The 18,191-nt window shown below is 41.8% G+C and overlaps 1 protein-coding gene across 2 annotated transcripts; it reads right to left on the bottom strand.

The window, feature by feature from the left end:
• Positions 1 to 1,440: 1,440 nt before the first annotated feature.
• On the bottom strand, positions 1,441 to 6,910 carry NEFM (neurofilament medium chain). Of its 2 annotated transcripts, none has more exons than XM_049865843.1 (4): positions 5,793 to 6,910; positions 4,979 to 5,103; positions 2,909 to 3,572; positions 1,441 to 2,800 (listed from the first exon to the last, which is right to left on the bottom strand). In XM_049865843.1, exons 1-4 carry the CDS (start codon positions 6,870 to 6,872, stop codon positions 1,922 to 1,924), a joined length of 2,748 nt encoding a protein of 915 aa, XP_049721800.1. In that variant the 5' UTR covers positions 6,873 to 6,910; the 3' UTR covers positions 1,441 to 1,921. The 2 variants fall into 2 exon arrangements, with proteins under 2 accessions (XP_049721800.1, XP_049721799.1); XM_049865842.1 differs by having other exon boundaries at positions 1,441 to 2,827.
• Between the last annotated feature and the right edge of the window lie 11,281 nt (positions 6,911 to 18,191).

Consider the following 18,191-nt stretch of genomic DNA (forward strand, 5'->3'; position numbering starts at 1 on the left):
CACTTCTGTTAACAACTCCCAGACCCTTTTTGAGAGTTTCTGTTCTGTCACTGGAGTCAGTCTTAGTGGAAGACAGTCAGTAAAGGTGCTCTTCCCTTTGCTGGCCAAGTTGTGGGGCACGTATATGCTTTGTTCCTGAATTCCACACAAATGAGACAAAGTTTTGAGCTCAATCAGCTCTGTGGCTGAAAAAACTGCACCATGATCTCTGCAGTTTTTTAACCACAGAGCTGACAAAACTGTCCCTGGGACTGTCCTAGCCTGTGTTCCCCAAAACGTGCTTCCTTGGCTGATTCTTCCATTCCAGGAGCGGCCTCTTTCTTCTAATACACTCTTTAAAAAATAGATTCTACATAGCTAGCCTCAGTTTTTGCTGATTGTATTTAAATAATCTTGTTTCACGTTAGGTGTCATGAATATTGTTGCTTTGGAAAAAGAAAAGTATTTTAACACAAAACATCAGTTATTTTAAAGAAAAATACTAAGTATTTATACAAATGATTATGCACATGTAACAAAAATTTTGAGAACTGACAAATGACTAATGATCGGAAAACATCACTACAAAAATTGCCATTAATGGTGAGTGTCCCGGGCACATTAAGAAATTAAAATTGGGATATCTTGAACAAATATTTTAAAAGGTATCAAGGATTATATTTTTGGGACTGATCCTATTATTAAGAAACAAGAAATATGGATATGGAAAAATATATTAATTAGCATATCAATGATCACAAAAATCTAAAAGATATCCTTGGTCAAGATTAGGCCTTTTTATCTAAAAACATTTCTGGCCTGTAATAGAGAATCTCATTTTTCTTTTTCCAGGTAGGATATTTTGTTTATTTTTGACTTTATTTCCTCAATTAGCAAAACACTAAAGGTACAAATCTCCATCAACAAAATCAAGAATCGACGATGCAGATTGTGTGTGTGTGTGTGTGTGTGGGAGCCAGAACCACGCACCTGAGACTCGATGTTTCTTGTTAGATGTCTAAGTGATTTTAGCACAGCTTCAACTGGACCCATTGTAATAACTGCCACGAGTGCCTTTATCTGTGTCCCAACTCCAAGGAGCAAGTTAGGACTCCTTACTGCCCCTCTTTGTCTTGAAGTTCTCTGAGTTCTACTTTGGGACTCAAGCATCAGGAAATTGAAGACCTCCCTTCCACCCATGTTATTTTGTTTTCTGATTTTCTTTTTCAAAGATATGATTTTTAAGTTTTGGCGTGAAGTTTGGACAAAATAAAGATTTTGACACCTGAAAATGTTTTCAGCAATTATCTTTTTTTTTTTCCAAATAATCACTCTCACTGAAATAGTGGTAAAAGTGCAGGTACTTAGAATCCCCACCGAATAATTGACTCTAGGGAAAGATTCAAGAAGCAGAGATTTTACCTTGAAATGATGTAACACCAAGCCACTGATTATGTTTCCAATATGACCTTTATTGAGCATGTACTGCTGTGACAATTAACATCAATCAACGAAAGGTTGCAGACTATGCATGTCAACGAGGTTCTCCCATGAACGAAAGTCCATTTGAAATGCACCAGTGAGGTAAACATAATTATTCATATATAGCTTTCTTAAGGCTAAGAGAGTTCTGTTTCACTTATTATTTTTGGCTCAGTTGGTTCTTTGCATAATACATTTCAAGACATCCCCCCGCTGAGTGCCCTCCTTCCAACAGCTTAGGAAATTGGCAAATTCCCCAGGTACATACAGTGTCATGCATTTGAATCCCCCGAAGACTGAGGAGGGAGCACCCTGAGCTTGCATGCAGTTCCCTCATATTGCACAAAGTAAAATACAATGTCTGGAGCCCACATGGGAGAACCCGTTCTGTTTTGAAGCTGTCAATCACATGCATTTAGAAATTGTCATATGGCTTAACCTTTTGCAATGATCTCAGATCTTAGTCACTCTGGGTGACCTCCTTTACTATGGCGTGTGAAGTGACCTTCTCTACCTTTTTAGTAGACACTAGTTTCTCCTCAAAGGTCTCTTCATGCTCTTCGACCTTTTGAGTGACGGTTACAGATTTGGTGATGTATTTGGTAGCACCATCTCCTCCCTCACTGGTGATTGTTTCCACCTTTTTGGTCACTACCACTTTCTCCTCGCTTTTATCGCCCCCCTTCTTTTCATCAGCTGGGCTCAGGTCTAACCCATTTGTGACCACCCCTTTCTCCTCTTCTGCCCCACTGCCCTTTTCCTTCCTTTCCTGCACTTTCTCTTCTTTGCCTTCCACCTCACCGTTTATAGCTATATCTTCCTTGGTGGAATCCTTTGAAACTTGGTCCCTTCCTTCCTCCTCGCTCCCGCCTTCCTCTTCTGCTTTTCCCTTCTCCTTTGGCTTCTCCTCCTCTTTGGCATCTTTCTCTAAGCTCACCTTTACCGGCTTGGCGGTGGCGACTACCTCCTCCACAGCCGCCTCCTTTACTGGGGACTCCGCTTTCTTCTTCTCTGGCACTTCTTTCGGTTTCTCCTCCTTTTTCTCTACCTTCTCTTCCTTGGGAGATTCCTTTGCTTCTTTCTTTTCCTCCTCAGCTTTCACTTCTTCCTCTTTTGGCTTCGCCTCCTCCACAGGCGATTTTGCTTTCACCTCCTCCACAGGCGATTTTGGCTTCGCCTCCTCCACAGGCGATTTTGGTTTCGCCTCCTCCACAGGCGATTTTGGCTTCGCCTCCTCCACAGGCGATTTTGGCTTCGCCTCCTCCACAGGCGATTTTGGCTTCGCCTCCTCCACAGGCGATTTTGGCTTCGCCTCCTCCACAGGCGATTTTGGCTTCGCCTCCTCCACAGGCGATTTTGGCTTCGCCTCCTCCACAGGCGATTTTGCTTTCGCCTCCTCCACAGGCGATTTTGCTTTCGCCTCCTCCACAGGCGATTTTGGCTTCACCTCCTCCACAGGCGATTTTGCTTTCACTTCCTCCACAGGTGACTTTGGCACAGGGGACTTGGCTTTCTCTGGCTTTTCCACCTTGGCTTCTGGCACCAGCTCCTCTTTGGCAGCCACTTCTTCACCCTTTTTCTCAGCTTTCTTTTCTTCCTTAACTTCAGCCTCCTCTCCTTCACCTTCAGCCTCTGTTTCTCCTTCTTCCTCTTTTTCACTAGACACTTCCTTTTCAGATCCTCCTTCTTCAGCTTGGTCTGATTTAGCACCCTCTTCTTCTTCTTCCTCTTCTTCCTCTTCCTCCTTTTTACCTTCTTCTTCTTTAATTTCGGGTGCAGCAGCTTTCACGGGAGACTCTTTGGGAGCTACAACTTCTTCTTCAGCTTCTTTTTTCTCTTCCTTTTCTTCTCGCTTCTCTTTCATGGAAACTGCCAATTCCTCTGTAATGGCTGTCAGGGCTTCTTCCATTTCTGACTTCTCATCCTCCACTTTGGTTTCCTCTATGATCTCCTCAACAAATTTGTGTTGGACCTTTAGCTTGGGAGCCTCTACCTTGGTTTTCTGAATCTTACTAGCTATTGTGACTGAGGGCTGCCGGTGTGTATACAGAGGCCCCATGATGCTTCCAGGAAATGTGCTAAATCTGGTCTCTTCACCTTCCAGGAGTTTTCTGAGGAATGAAAGAAGACAAGCCGTAATTAAAATTTCGTTGGGACTTCTGAGCTTCATTACATTATGGGTCACTCAGTAGCCACTTTTAAATGGAATCACTTGAGTAAAAGATTCCATCAAGCCCGTGTAATGCCTGCTATCACTTCATTGGGATATTGTGTCATATTCAGTGACAGAGACAGATTCTTTCTGATTGTCACCTGCTGCAGTAACTAACTATGCCTGGCCACGAAGTCTCAGCCCTGCAGTGTTCCATTTGGTGCAACATAAATATATTAAAAAGCACCCCAAGCCCCTTGCCATTGAGTCAATTCCGACTCATAAGGACCCTATAGGACAGAGAATAACTGGCCCATGGAGTTTCCAAGGAGCACCAGGTAGATTTGAACTGCCAGCCTTTTGGTTAGCAGCTATAACGCTTAACCACTACACCACCAGGGTTTCCAAAAAGCACCCTAGTGGGTAGAAAAACTTAGTGATCTCCTTGAGTATTTGGACTTTCAGGATGTATATTAGAATATTTTTAAGCAAACATAATTGCTCAAAAATGTTTACAAAACGATTTAGCATACTCTAGAACTTATTCTATATCAAATTATAGCTATGCACTAATATGGATGTGTCAGGTTATAAATTGGTCTGCAATTATAAAGTATCTATTTAATATAATTACTCAGCTTTCCTGAGAAGAGAGCTGTCTGAGTGCAATTTGCTCTGTAATATTATAATTTACCTTATTGGTAGTACAAAAACTGTTTAATGAAGCATCTTCCCCTTTCAATATAAGTCAGCAGAAAGGTTACATCAGTTAGTAAACTTATAACCTCTTCTCTCCCCTCCATCTCTACACATATGCACACATATGACATATATCTAGATATATCATCTATACCCATAGTCCAGGATATAGTATGCCTAGATTATAGTTATAAAAATAAATATACCCATATTTTATTTTATCAATCTATATTTCCAGCCAGATGATGGCAATAGTAAGCTATAATAGTGAAACAGAAATAGGATGTCCTGGAGCTTGTCCTTGACATTATAGTAAAATTGAAAAGCTGAAACCCCCAAATGAAATACTGAAAATTAGGAATCTGTGTTTGCTTCAAACATGAGGAAAACATTTTCTCTAAAAGACAAAATTTGAACACAAGAGTGGACATTAATCAGCCCCCCCCACCACGTGTAGTTCACTTTATTTCGACTAATGTGCATTCTTTTAAAGCTGTATGAAACGTGGTAAGATCACATTTGCAGGTCTTTAGAATAATTCCTTTTTAATCAAGAAAGAAAACTTGACACTGGTTTAAGACTCCTGCTGTAAGTGAGGAAGGTTCTGCCCCATCACCTCTGCAGTGCGGTTAGTGTTCCTGCTACGTTCCGCAGTGGGCACCATACCTGTACGCAGCGATCTCGATATCCAGAGCCATCTTGACATTGAGGAGATCCTGGTATTCTCGCAAATGACGAGCCATTTCCCACTTCGTTCCCCGAAGCTCATTTTCCAACTGCTGGATGGTGTCCTGAAACAGACACAGGAAGTCTTCATAAACTCATCCTTCCAAATAGCAACTTCCTTCACAAACCATTTGCTGTCCCCTTTCCATTTTTTTTTTCCCTCCCTCTAGCTCCGCAAATTGCTCGGACTTCTCTCTCGTACTTTTTAAAATAAAAAAATTAAAAAAAATTAATTAAAGATTAATCTAAGGGCTTTGCAAACAATTCCTGTGAACATCACGCCTGGAGACCAGGGGACCTAAAACACCTTAACGGGAAACAAACGTGCAAAAGAGGGAACCCCATGCCTGACAGGGCTTCATTTTGAGAGTCCTTTGTTTTTTTTTTTTGGATCACTGCCAGAAAAGTAGAGAATAATGTGCGTTTCTGCAAAATCTATACTGAAGTTGCCGCTTTATCAACTACCTGAATGTATACTTTCTACTTTAAACGCTCAAGCGTGCAAAACTAGAAATCACGTTTCCGAAAAAGGTCGGAACTCTTAGGCAGCTGGGGCTGGTGGGTGGGGGAGGAGCGTGGATGGAATTGGGAAGGGCGAGGTCAGTGCTGTAACTAACAGGTCTGTGGCGCGCGCGAGTACTGGCGAACCGCCACCAGGGTGCGCGACGGAGAGGGCTCTTGGGCGCGCGCGTGAGTGTCGAGAACGCGCGGCGCTGGCGCTGGCGCAGTCTGGCCACGCAGCCGCGGTTCCTACCTGGTAGCTGCTGAGGTCGTGGCTGTGGCGCTCTTCGATGTCGCTGAGCTGCCTCTCCAGTGACTCCTTGGTGCCACGCACCGATTCGAGCTCGATGCTCTTGGACTGTAGCTGACGACGGTATTCAGCGATCTCCTCCTTGGCGGAGCGAATGGCCTCCTTGTTCTGCTCGGCAGCCTCGGTGAGCTTGGCGTAGCGGGACTTAAACCATTCTTCTGCCTGGTGCATGTTCTGATCCGAGTGGCTCTCAAGCTGGGAGCGGATCTCCTTTAGCGCGGTCGAGATGTCTGTCTTCAGGTAGTCTTTGCGCTCCACGGTGATGTGCGAAGCCTGGATCTGGGCCAGCAGGTCGGCCACCTCTTCCTCGTGATTGCTCCTCAGGAAGGCTACCTCATCCTGCAGCGACTGCACCTTCTTGTCCAGCTCCACCTTGACCAGAGACGTCTCCTCGATGTCTTTGCGCAGCGTGCGGATGGCCGCCTCGGTGTCGTCGCGCAGCCGCGCCTCCTCCTCGAAGCGTTCTTTAAGCCGGTGGATGTCTTCCTCCAGGTGGTCCGAGTCCAGCTGTACCTGCGCCTTCTCATGGTTCACCATCTCGAGTGTGGCCCGTAGCTCGCGGATCTCCTGGTCATAGGCGTCGCCCAGCTGGGCCTGTGAGGCCTGCTTCTGCCGCAGCGCCTGGATCTCTGCCTCGATCTCCTTGTTCTGCTGTTCCAGGTAGTGCACCTTCTCAATGTAGCCCGCGAAGCGGTCATTCAGCCCCTGCAACTGCTCCTTCTCGTTGGAGCGGGACAGCTTGAAGTCTCCGCCGGGCCCAGAGCCGCCGTTGAGCAGGGACGAGGACTGGCTGAAGTCAAGGCTGCTCTCGGCAGAGCTGAGCATGGCCGAGCTGTAGGCGAGGCGCGGGGCAAGCGCGGTGCGCTTGTAGGAGGAGGACACCGTGCTGGGCGAGCCGCGGGACCATGACTGTGAGCGGAAGCCGCTGGATGGGGTGCCGCTCAAGCGGCTGAAGCTTGAGCGGGTTTCGGTTACCCGCCGGTAGGCGGACGGGTTGCCCAGCGAGTCCAACGTGTAGCTCATCTTGGAGGCCTTGGGGTGTGTGGCTGTCACCGCGTTCTGCCGGCCGCTCAGCAGCCCATTTATAGCCGCGGAGCCTGGTCCTGGGCCAGGGCCCCGCCCCGTGGAGGCGGCGGCCGAGGAGGCGGGGACTGCGGGCACTCCGGGATGGGGGTGGGGTGGGGGTGGGGGACTGGAGGCTTAACAGTGATTCCGCGCCGGTTCCACGTGGGCCCGCACCGCGTCGGACCCCGGACTGTGCTGCTCTGGTCACCTTTTGGTCCCATATCACTTGTCGCCCTGCAATCCCCCTCCCTCCACTTCTCTTCACCTTCGAAATGCATTTTACACTCTCGGTGCAAATATCCACCCAACGTCCTTTCTTTGTCTAGTCACTCCTCCCGTCATCGGGGTTGCTCTTCTCCGGACCCCTAGGTCCCTTGTTCTTTAGCCCGCTGCAATCTTTCCTCACAGCTTTCCCGTCTTTTTTGGCTTTTCCCTTCACTTTTTTTTCCTTTACCTATCTTCTGTGCTTAATCACTTCCCCCTCTTGCTGGCGCCTCTTCTCCCACTTTCTTGTTTCCACTCACCCCGCCTCTCGGCCTCTTCTTCCGGGATCTTTTTCTTCGTATTTGTTTCTTTGCCCCTTCTCCTCCCTCCCCTCCCCCTCCAATCCTTATTCCTTCCCCCACCTCTTCTCCCCAGGCCTCCCTCCCCTTCCCCCACTCCTTGTCTTAAAGCAGCAAGAGAGGAGCAAAGGAGTTGGGCCTAGAAGGCGGGGGCGGTTGAGGAACGGTCAGATGGAAAGCTCGGGGAAGCGCACAAAGGGAATAGCCGGGGTAGTTACTTGTATGGAAAGTGGGATGTGGAGATACATCCTGCCTAACGTTTGGGGGACGTCCTCAGCTTCCGCAGGTGCAGAAGGTAAGGAAGGGGCTTGTACACGTTATGGCGCCGGCAGCACCAAGGACAGCGCCCAGGCGGGCGAGCCCGGAGATTGAGCTGCCCCTGGGGGCCTGTGTCCCCGCGTTGTCTGGCAGGTTGCGGGATTTCCGCTTTTTTTTTTTCCCCCTCCGAGTAAATACTATACACTTAAAGCCTTTTTGTAGTAATTCTTTTTGTTTGCAGGAGCCAAGCTGGGATCGCAGTCTAAGACTTTTCTGCAATGCAGAGTTGGCACAATGAACGGATTGCAGATTTTGAAAACAACCAAAATTCATGAAAGTCAATCAACGGAAATAATATAGTTATAGCCCAGTCTGAATTTCCTAACATGTGATGAGTGCAGGGAATCAAAAGATACAGAACCTGATATTTGAAGGTCAGATATTCCTTGGAAAGGCGAATTTGGAATCTGCTGGGATGAAAAGTCCAGAGAATGTAGTTTATAAGTTTGATCACTGATAATTGTCTTGTTCAATACTCCCTATATATAACTGCGATGGTTGGAAAGGTATCTGAATTAATGTAAAAGTTGCCAAAAAGATACACCACAACCCTGACTAAAACCAAATATTTTTTCCTCCCTTTTAAATGTAATGTATTACCCCATTGAGATTTTAATGACTTATTTGGAATCGATTTTCCATACCTTTAAACATGTCTATTTAAACAAAGAATCGACGCTTCCTGCTTTCTGATGCACTGGTAACAGTTAACCTGTTCTTTTTTGGATTGTGCTTTGAGAGTAATTCAGGGGAAAAAAGTTCTGAATACTGCAAGAAAAAGTGAAGACCGGAATGCCTGAGTAATGACAGTGTTTGCCTGGGCCACGGGCACAAGCGACTGCATAGGAACTGCTTGCTGTGGCTGAGAAGAAACCACTGCTTGTGAAAAGTGGAGACCGACTTAAATAACTTCTTTTCACAGTATATTTTCTCTAGTCCCTGTTATGAAATGGCAGGGTCATATTAATCAGTAAGTAATCATAAAAAAAACCCAGGATTTCTGGTGAGAGCTAATTTTTTTTTTTTCAAATAAAATCTCTTGGTCTATTTGCATTTTAAAATAGAAGGGGTTAATTTAGGGAGCTACTTTTGGTTCATCAATGCGAAGCTGCAGCATTGCAGGCTGTGTGGGCAAAGAATGTTCAGTTTGCTGAGTGATGGGTTATCTTTTGGGGAAGAAGGATCCATGTCTCAAACTGTAGGGAGAGACAGCTGGTACAGTGAGGGAACTGACTTGTGAATATTGTAGCAAAACATGACTTTCTGATTTCAGATGGATAAATAAAGGAAGAGAGAAAGAAGAAACCCTCCTTCCTGTAAAGTACTGTCAATCTCAGGGTTGGACTCAGCAGAATATCATCGAGATAAGACCAGATGCTGATTATGCCAGGATTGACCATTTGTAAAAAGAAAATACAAATTAATATGTCTTATTACTTATTGCTTTTATTTAAAAATATAAAAACTCTTGGCAGTTTCGTGTTGCACAGGCACTGAAAGCCCTGTCTGCATTGAGAGCACACAGTTAACCGGCAGGCTTCTCCTGTGAGTTTTCTTCAGGGCTTTGAAAATGAGATGACTCTGCAGAGAGACATTTACAAGGAAACACATGTCTAACTTCACAATTAGCCTGTTTCGCCTTGTATCAAAGCTAGCTCAGAAATTGTTAAGCTTCCAAACGGCTCCAGAAGGAGGTAAGCATTGCATACAGACAAAATAATGGCCAATTACTCAGGCTAAATCTAGTGCCTATAGCTTAAAATTGTAACTTCAGTGTCACATGAAGTATTGTTTAGTCTGGGCACAATAGAATGATGCAGAGAACGTTTAACTGTCATTTTATTAAGGAGAAGAAGTTCCAATGGCTTAAAAAATGATTGATTCTGTCTCACATTTAGCAAAATATTTGATTTTGTGGTAGACTTACTTCAACCGCTTTTCCTGAAGGTGGCTTGAAGGTTATACCCATCAGTGATCTTAGTATAAAAACTTTTTTTTTTTTTCTAAAGGCTGTAACAGATGGTCTCTTTTTGTCTCATGTTTCTGAAGAACATTTACTACACTAGTTTTTTTCATAAAAATGTAAAGTTTTACATTGTTTTATCCCAATGACACAACAGCTACAGTCTTCTGAAAATATCAACAAGAGAAAATAAGCAGGATTTATCTTAATTTTAAAAAACTATATTGATGGATTAGAGATTGGCTATGATACTTTTGTAATTTATTCTCAATAGGGAAGTTACAGATAGAACTTAGATGTAAGACATTTTTAATGAAATGAACTCGATTGTTTCATAAGGTACAGTCTGTTTTGAATCACTTTGTAGAAATGTACACAGCATGCTCCAATCTATGTGTACCGTCAGTAGGTAAAGCGCAGATGTTAAATTTGCAGTTAAGATACAGTTGTTATGAGGCCATTTAGGGCCTTATCTAATGATAATGGGGGAAATCCTTTGCACAGGGGATTCTTTATTTGATCAAGATTCAAAATACGGAGTTTGACATTTTCTCCCCTCTTCCCCTATTTCCTTACATTTCTACTTTAAAGTTTTTTTTTCTTTTTTCTTCTGATACATACAAATGCAAAGAGAATGGGATGTGGGAACCCAGTGCAAGCCAGATTCTCTGGAAGGCAGATGCGGTGTCAAATTGGTAGAATGTATCTGTACTTCTGAGCTGTACTTTCTCCTAAACTACTGTGATGTCTTGAACCTGATCCTCTTGCCTAGGATCTGATTCTAGAACTCACGATGAATAATCATTTATAAATTTTCCTCTGCTAATTATTTAAGTGGTTGTTGTTGTAGGAAGCTAGGAACTGAGTTTGCTGGAGTGGGGACGTAACGAAAAATAAAACATACTTATTTCTGGTTGAGCCTTGGCATGTCAAACATTAGAAGCAGCTTTTGACTTATGGTCTTTTTTGGTTTCAGACGTTGAAAGCAAAATAAAAATATCCTCAGGGGATAAAGGCTGTTTCTTGTGAGAAAAATTGGGACATGCGTGTCCCTATTATCTTTAATTAAAAGGAGTCCACCTGAACGATGATGTCCTTTTTCTGACATTAAGGCACCAAAATAGGACTTCTTCCCTTGCTAAACATTTTACCGATTAAATATTGCCTTATTTTTCTATTACTGTTTTTACAAAAAGCTAATTGAAGTACTTAAAAATTTAAAGCATTTCATACCTTAATTTTGTTCCAAATATAAACTTAATCAGTTTTGAAATTCTATATCTAGAAATTTCATATGCTGTGATAAAAGATTTAACTTTCAGCTTTAACACAGTTTGCTGGTTTTTTTTTTTTTTTTTTTTGCTGTGTAATGCCTTCACCTTACCACTGTGAATCAGTTCTATGAAAACCAGCGGAATAGGACTTAGAATTAAAAAAAAAAAAGCCTTGCTGAAAATGATTCTAAAAATACAGTTTAGTGAATGTATAATAAAACATTACCTCTGTATTAATTTTCAGTATGCTTTTAATTGGATACATTGGCTTTATCCACAAAGCGGCTGCTCTTGATTATACGCACTTGAATTTTTAAAACCCTGCATTGCACGTAACTTTGCATCAGTGCAGCCATGTAATATTTATGGCATATTTTATCCCAAGCTTACTAAGACCTGACTTAGTAAGGGATGTAATTCTTTTATTGGAAACTCTTAATTAAGATGAGCTTTGTAAAACTAGAGCAGATCAATGATTTATTATCTTTGGGCCAAATTTCTGAAATGAGCTAAACCCAGGGACATGAAAAAGTCTCATTGTTCCCGGACTGGATTCTTTCTTCATAATCTTAACAATTCTGAAAAGCAGTATTCTTTCATAGTACTCTGAAAATGGGTTCGCTGTCATAGCTGTCCCTTGTCCCTAATATAACCAAGAACATCATATAATTTAAAACATCACATTTTTGGTTAAAATTGGAATGTACTTAGTGTAGTATTTTGCAAGATACAAAGAAATAATTTAAGAATTTTCTTTTGGTTGTTTTCTCTGAAATTTAAATGTAAATGAGATCTTTCTGTTTATGCAATTTCGTGTCCTGCTTTGTAAAAGAAATATAACTTGACTATGCAATTTGATATCTTTAGAGGAAAGAATGTGTATGCCATAAATTCTCAGTTCTAGCCACGTCTTTGGCTCTCATTTTCCTCTTTAAAAAAGGGATTCTAAAGGCCCTTTATATCAAGAGTGATAATAATAATAATGAATCAAGAAAGCCTAACTGGATCCGAGTATTACTTCCTGTCTCCTTCTCTCTTTCTCTTGTTTATTGAGAGGACTGTCATGACGAAGCTGAGAGGGGTGGTAATCTGGCCTAGCCTGGCCCCCACACTGTATTCCTTTACAATTAATGGCACCCTGAATCAGAGAGCCATCATCATCACCACCAGCATGTGAATATTTTTATGATGCTTTACGTTAAAGAAGCAAAACAAAACAGAACTGTGTTATCTTATTGGGTCTGAGCATCAAGGACAGACAAGGTAGTGCAAAATTGTTATTTCCATTTTACAGTTGATGAAATTAAGAGATTTGTGCCAGGCCCTCTGTAAGTGGTGAAGCCAGGACCAGAACTCAGATCTCTGACAACAGTACTAACAGTAAAAAAAAATTCCCTAAATAGGGTATAAAATATAGTGTCAGTCAACATGAAAAAATTAAAATAAGTCAACTAATATTAATATCAACAACTATAAGTGATATTTATTAAGTGCTTTCTATTACCAAACACTGCCAAGACTTCACTGGATTATCTCATTTAACCATCACAATAACCCTATGCAGTAGACACTATTATTATCCCTATCCATAGAAAAGTCAATCGAGGCACACAGGCACAGAGAGGTTAAGTACCACACACAGCTATGAAGTGATGGAGTTGAAGTATGAATCTAGGAATGTCTGATTCCTGAGATGACTCATACCACTGTATAACACTGCCTCGGAAGGTCATGCAGCCCATTACAAAAATCTCTCTTAGAAGATGATTGTCTAGTGGTTATGTCATGTTAAAAAAAAATATTTTGCTGCTTTTTTCTACTTATATAAAAATAAAACACTTTAGTATTTTCTCAGGTGAACGTTGTTTCTTGTCTTGTGACTTTGTTATCAAAATTAAAAAAAATAAAAACTTGGAATCACTGGTTTTCGTTATTTTTTAATCCTAAATTCGTTTTCTATGTAGCTTGAAGGGTATCTAATTCATTCATTCTGGTCCTTGATCCATGGATAATACCCCTGATCATTTCTGTGTGATTTTATGTGGTATCCACTTATCATTCATATTTACTTGCACTTTCGTTTAGTTTTTAGGAGCTTTTGATTTGTACAGTATATTTATTTATCATAATATAATTTATTTACTAATATATCTACAATGAAATTAAAAAGAAAGTCTTTTAATCATTATACATTTATAATTGTTTTGTAGATGTCAAACTCTGAACTAAATCTACTTTGACAAATCCAATAATAAGCATTTGAATCCTGGCAGAAGAAACAGCTTGGCCCACGATCTTCACCAGTGGAGGTTTACAATGGAATGCCTGGCATGGAAACAGCTTTTTAAGTCTATTAAAGCAGTGAAGAGACAGCCACGAATAATTTTAAGTGAATCTCTTTTATATACTAAAATCCAAGGTTATGTGACTGTTTTTATATAGGTTGCTTGGTGACAAGTCAGCCTTAATCCATTTTTGTTATTTATGGAGTAAAACGCTCTGACTCACCCTTATTTTCACTTGTATAAATCTACTTTGGCTTCTCCTTTCAGATAGGATCAAGGAACAGAAGAGTCCCCCATTTTTCCTGGGCAAAAGTTGACCTTGAAATAACATGTAGCCTGTGTTAGTCATGGCAGCACTCAGCCTCTAGATCTGGATTACATAAAATTATTAGGAACTGGGTGTCTAATGATGAACATCCTTCCTCAGACACTGTGACTCACTTAATAGAATTTGTTTTGTTTTCTTCTGCCTCCTTGTAGTGTACATGGTCCCTTCTTTCTGCTATGCTCAATATACCCAGGAAATTTGATGTACCCTTGGAAACTTGTGAGAATGAAACATGCCTCTGCCTTTTTGGACAAAGGGCATGTTCATATCCTGGTCAAGCCATTTGGTGTTTATTGAATATCTTATATCACGTTAGTGAGAATTCTTTGCTGCTGGTTTGGCAGTTTCGTTTAGACTCGCATGAGTTGGTCCTAGGAAACCGCCACTAATCCAATTCCTTTCCATTTATTCCAGGTATTAATTCTTCCTCTAAGTCTCTGAAGCTCATCATTTGTAGACTGGTTAGGTACTACCACCTACTGGTCATTTATATAATATCTCAAGACTTGAAAATTTTAAACGGCAGACACCATTACACATACTTGTATATTCCACAATGTTATGCAGATAGTGAGTGCCCAATATGTATTCTTCGAGTGAACGGATAAGTGATATGTTACCTTTTTGCTGCTAGAACTTTAATTCAACAAACTCTTAGTCTCTGTAATATCAGACACTGTACTGGATATTGGGGAGGCAGATGAAAGACATAATCCTAGCTTGGTTGAACACAGTCTAATGGAGGGTTTAGGCAAGTAAAGACATAGTTGCCACGGGGATGATAAGTGCTATGCTAGAGATAAAATGTGTGTCATGGGAACACAGAGGATGGGCACCTGAACTAATGGATAGTAAGGGTGGAAGAGCCCCAGGGAAAGGTTTCTTGAGGAGGTGGCACCTGGGGTGAGTTTTGAGATAGAAGTAGACATTGCCTAGTTGAGAAAAGCATAACCAAAGGCATTGAAGTGAGGGAAAGTGCACTGCAGTCAAAGGACTGCAAATGACCAGAATAAGGAGAGAGGCACATAGCTCAGGCTGCAGAGGGAAGCATGTAATCTTGACTAGGGAGAAGGGGACACATACCCTATGCTGGGGAGAAGCAGGCATGCAAAGCAACCCTGAGAAAATGAGCATGTAGTCCTGAATGGAAAGAAGGGGGTACATACCCCAGGTTGGAGAGAGAGGAGCATATAATCCAAGCTTGCGGGATGAGGGCATGTAGCCCAGGCTGCAGGGGACAGCAGAGGAGAGACCCTGGGGGGTTTCCTGAGTCATGATAGCATTGTCCTTAACTTATAGTAGACCAAAGGCAGTTAAATATATCAGTAGGACAGTGACGTGGTCAGATTGATATTTTAGAAAAATCACCTTTGAAGAAGGGAGTAGGTTTGGAGGGTGAAAGAGAAGTAAATTTTGAGGCTGTAGCAATAATCTAGATGAGATATGAGAAAAGTATAAATGAAGAACAGTGGATTGGGAGAGGCAGGGACTATAATAGAATGGAAAGAATTTGGGGGAATAGGTAGATGGTGGTGTAATTTTTTTGTGGTATTTGTTTTCTATAGCTGCTTTAACAGATTACAACAAACTTGGTGGCTTATAACAAGATAAATTTGTTATCTTACAGTTCTTGAGGTCCGTAGTACAAAATCAGTCTCAGTGGGCTAAAATCAAGGTATTGGTGGGGCTACATTGCTTCTGGACGTTCTAGGGGGAGAATCTGTTCCTTGATTTTTCAAAAATATTTTATTGAGTTTTTTTATCAAAGTTTACACCACGAATTAGGTTCCCATTTAACAATTTCTATACAAATATCTTAGGCTGGGTTCTCCAGAGAAGCAAAACTAGTGAAGTGTATATATACATACATAAATACATATATTTATATAGAGAGACAGACAAAGAGAGGCAGATAAAGAAATAGAGATATTTAATGGCTCACTTAGTTTTGGAGGCTGGCAAGTCCCAAAGCCCATGGGTCAAGTGTTTGTTGGAGGCTTCTCCTGTTTCACGTTGCAGGGGCTGATCATACATATTGTTCAGTGACCTTGATTATATTTTCTACATTGCGTCAACATTCTCCATATTTCCATTCTGGTTGTTTCGCTTCCATTAATCCAGCTTCTCCACCTGTCATGGATTGAATTGGGTCCCTAGAAATATGTGTCAACTTGGTTAGGCCTTGATTCCCAGTATTGTGTGGTTGTCTTCCATTTTGTGGCTGTAATTTTATGTTAAAGAGAATTAAGGTGGGATTGTAACACCCTTACTAAGGTCACATCCCTGATCCAAGGTAAATGGAGTTTCCCAGGAGTGTGGCCTGCACCCCGTTTTATCTCACAACAGATAAAAAGAACAGGAAGCAAGGTGGGGGGTGGGGAGGAGGGTGGAACTTCATACCACCAAGAAAGCAGCGCCAGGAGCAGAGCGCCTCCTTTGGATCTGGGGTTACTTTTTGATGAAGCTCCTAGTCCAGGGGAAGATTGATGAGAAGGACCTTCCTCCAGAGGTGACACAGAGAGAAAGCCTTCCCCTAGAGCTGATGCTCTGAATTTGGACTTCTAGTCTGTGAGAAAATAAATTTCTCTTTGTTAAAGCCTTTCACTTGTGGTACTTCTGTTTTAGCAGCAATAAATGACTAAGACACCACCCTTTAACCTACGCTCTTCCTCCCCCTCAACCCCCCACCCCAAACCAGTCTGACCTTCTCAGCTATGTTTTAGGGTAAATGTTGACTGGTCTTATAAAGGTGATTTTTTTTTTTTTTTTAAAAGAACCACAGTAGTCACAGTTGATACTGTTTATTTTATAAGCCAATCTGTTATTTAGCTGAAATGTGATCCCCAGGGGTAGTTTCAGTTCAAAGTTTAAAGGGTATCTCAGGTGGATAGTCTCAGGGATTCCTCTAGTCTCTACAGGTCCAGTGTGTCTTTTTTTAAAAAATAAGAATTAGAATTTCCTCCTACAGTTTTCTCCCATTCTGTCTGGGACCTTCTACTGTGTCCCTCATCATAACTCTTGGTAGTGATAGCTGGGTGAACCTTCTAGTTCTTCTGATCTCTGGATAGATGAGGATGTGGTTCGTGTATGCAAGTAGTCCTGTAGACTAGATAATTCTTTGAGTCTTTGGTTTCCTTCTTTCTCTTTTGTTCCAGTTGAGTAGAGACCAACAGTTGTATCTTAGATGACCACTCCCAAGCTTTTAAGACTCCAGATGCTACTTACCAGACTAGAATGTAAAACATAAACTTTATAGGCTAGGTTGTGCAAATTGAGTTGTCCCAAAGACTATCGTCCTAAGCCTTCAAACCTGTTAAACCAGCTCTTCGAGGTGTTTGGTTATGTCTGGGAGGTAAGTGTGACTGTGTCCCCTATGTGCCTTATTATATATATGAATATATGTGCAGCAACACAACATGTATATACCTATGCTTACAGATACATCTGTATATGCACACATATATACACATATATACCTTGTACGCATATATGCATATACATCTACCTATGTAACTACTCACGTATTTTTTGGTTGTTACTGCTGTTGCCAAATTGTATATGTTATAGCATATACATACAGATACAATGTCATAGCACACATATGAGCTCCCTTAATCTTGTGTATTTCTTATTGTCATCACTTTAAGGTGTACATTCTTTACCCACATTTGGTATTGCCTTTCCCATCACCAAAAACAAGTGTCTGCTGTTTAGAGAGTGATCCCCCCTCCCTCCCCCTCCCATCCTTGGTAACCACAAAAGAATGTTGATTGCCGTCTGTATACCTACTCTTGTCTTGTTCTTGGCTTTTTCTAGCTTCTAGAGGTGACCTACATTCCTTGGCTCATGGTGCCGTCTTCCATCTTCAAAGCCAGAAGCATAGTATCTTCTCTTCACTCTGACATGTCTGTTTTCCCCTCACATTTCCTTGTGTGACTTTGACCACCTGCTTCCCTCTTACAAGGATCCCAACAATTACACTGAGCCCACCTGGATAATTCAGGATAATCTTACCATCTCAGGATTCTTATTTTTACCACGTCTGCAAAGTCTCTTACGTGTAAGGTAACATATTTACAGTTTTCAGGCATTAAAAGGTGGCTATTTTTTTTGGTGGGGGGGAATTATTCAGCTTACCATACCCCTCAAGATATAAAGTACAGAAAGAGAAGCAGGTTTAGGGTGAGTGAAAGTTGGAAACTGGAATTCATATATGCTGAATCTGGGGTACCTGTGAAGCAACCAGGTAAGAACCAGGTGGTTGAATTTCCTTGACTAGTAGAATAGGCTCTATTCTCCCCTCAGAGGACAAATAGCCTATTGCACACAGTGTAGTATTTAATTATATATAATATTTTTCAATAAAAATTGTACCCAAATTGGTCTTACATTCTTAGATAGAGTGTAAGCTCCTTGATGTTACTGTCTTAAAACTCTTGTATCCTAACCATTCCAAGTCTCATTTCCCTCATTTAATAATGGTACCTATTTCATTGGCACCCTGGTGGTGCAGTGGTTAAGACCTATGGCTGCTGTCTTAGGCTAG

This window comes from Elephas maximus, chromosome 22 (genome assembly GCF_024166365.1).
Source record: "Elephas maximus indicus isolate mEleMax1 chromosome 22, mEleMax1 primary haplotype, whole genome shotgun sequence".
NCBI lineage: Eukaryota > Metazoa > Chordata > Mammalia > Proboscidea > Elephantidae > Elephas > Elephas maximus.

Coding starts and splice junctions, on each gene's coding strand:
- NEFM (XM_049865842.1), bottom strand. CDS start 6,872: ATGAGCTACACGTTGGACTCGCTGGGCAACCCGTCCGCCTACCGGCGG. Junction 5,104..5,792: donor ACGACCTCAGCAGCTACCAG/GTAGGAACCGCG, acceptor TGTCTGTTTCAG/GACACCATCCAGCAGTTGGA. Junction 3,573..4,978: donor ATCGAGATCGCTGCGTACAG/GTATGGTGCCCA, acceptor TTCATTCCTCAG/AAAACTCCTGGAAGGTGAAG.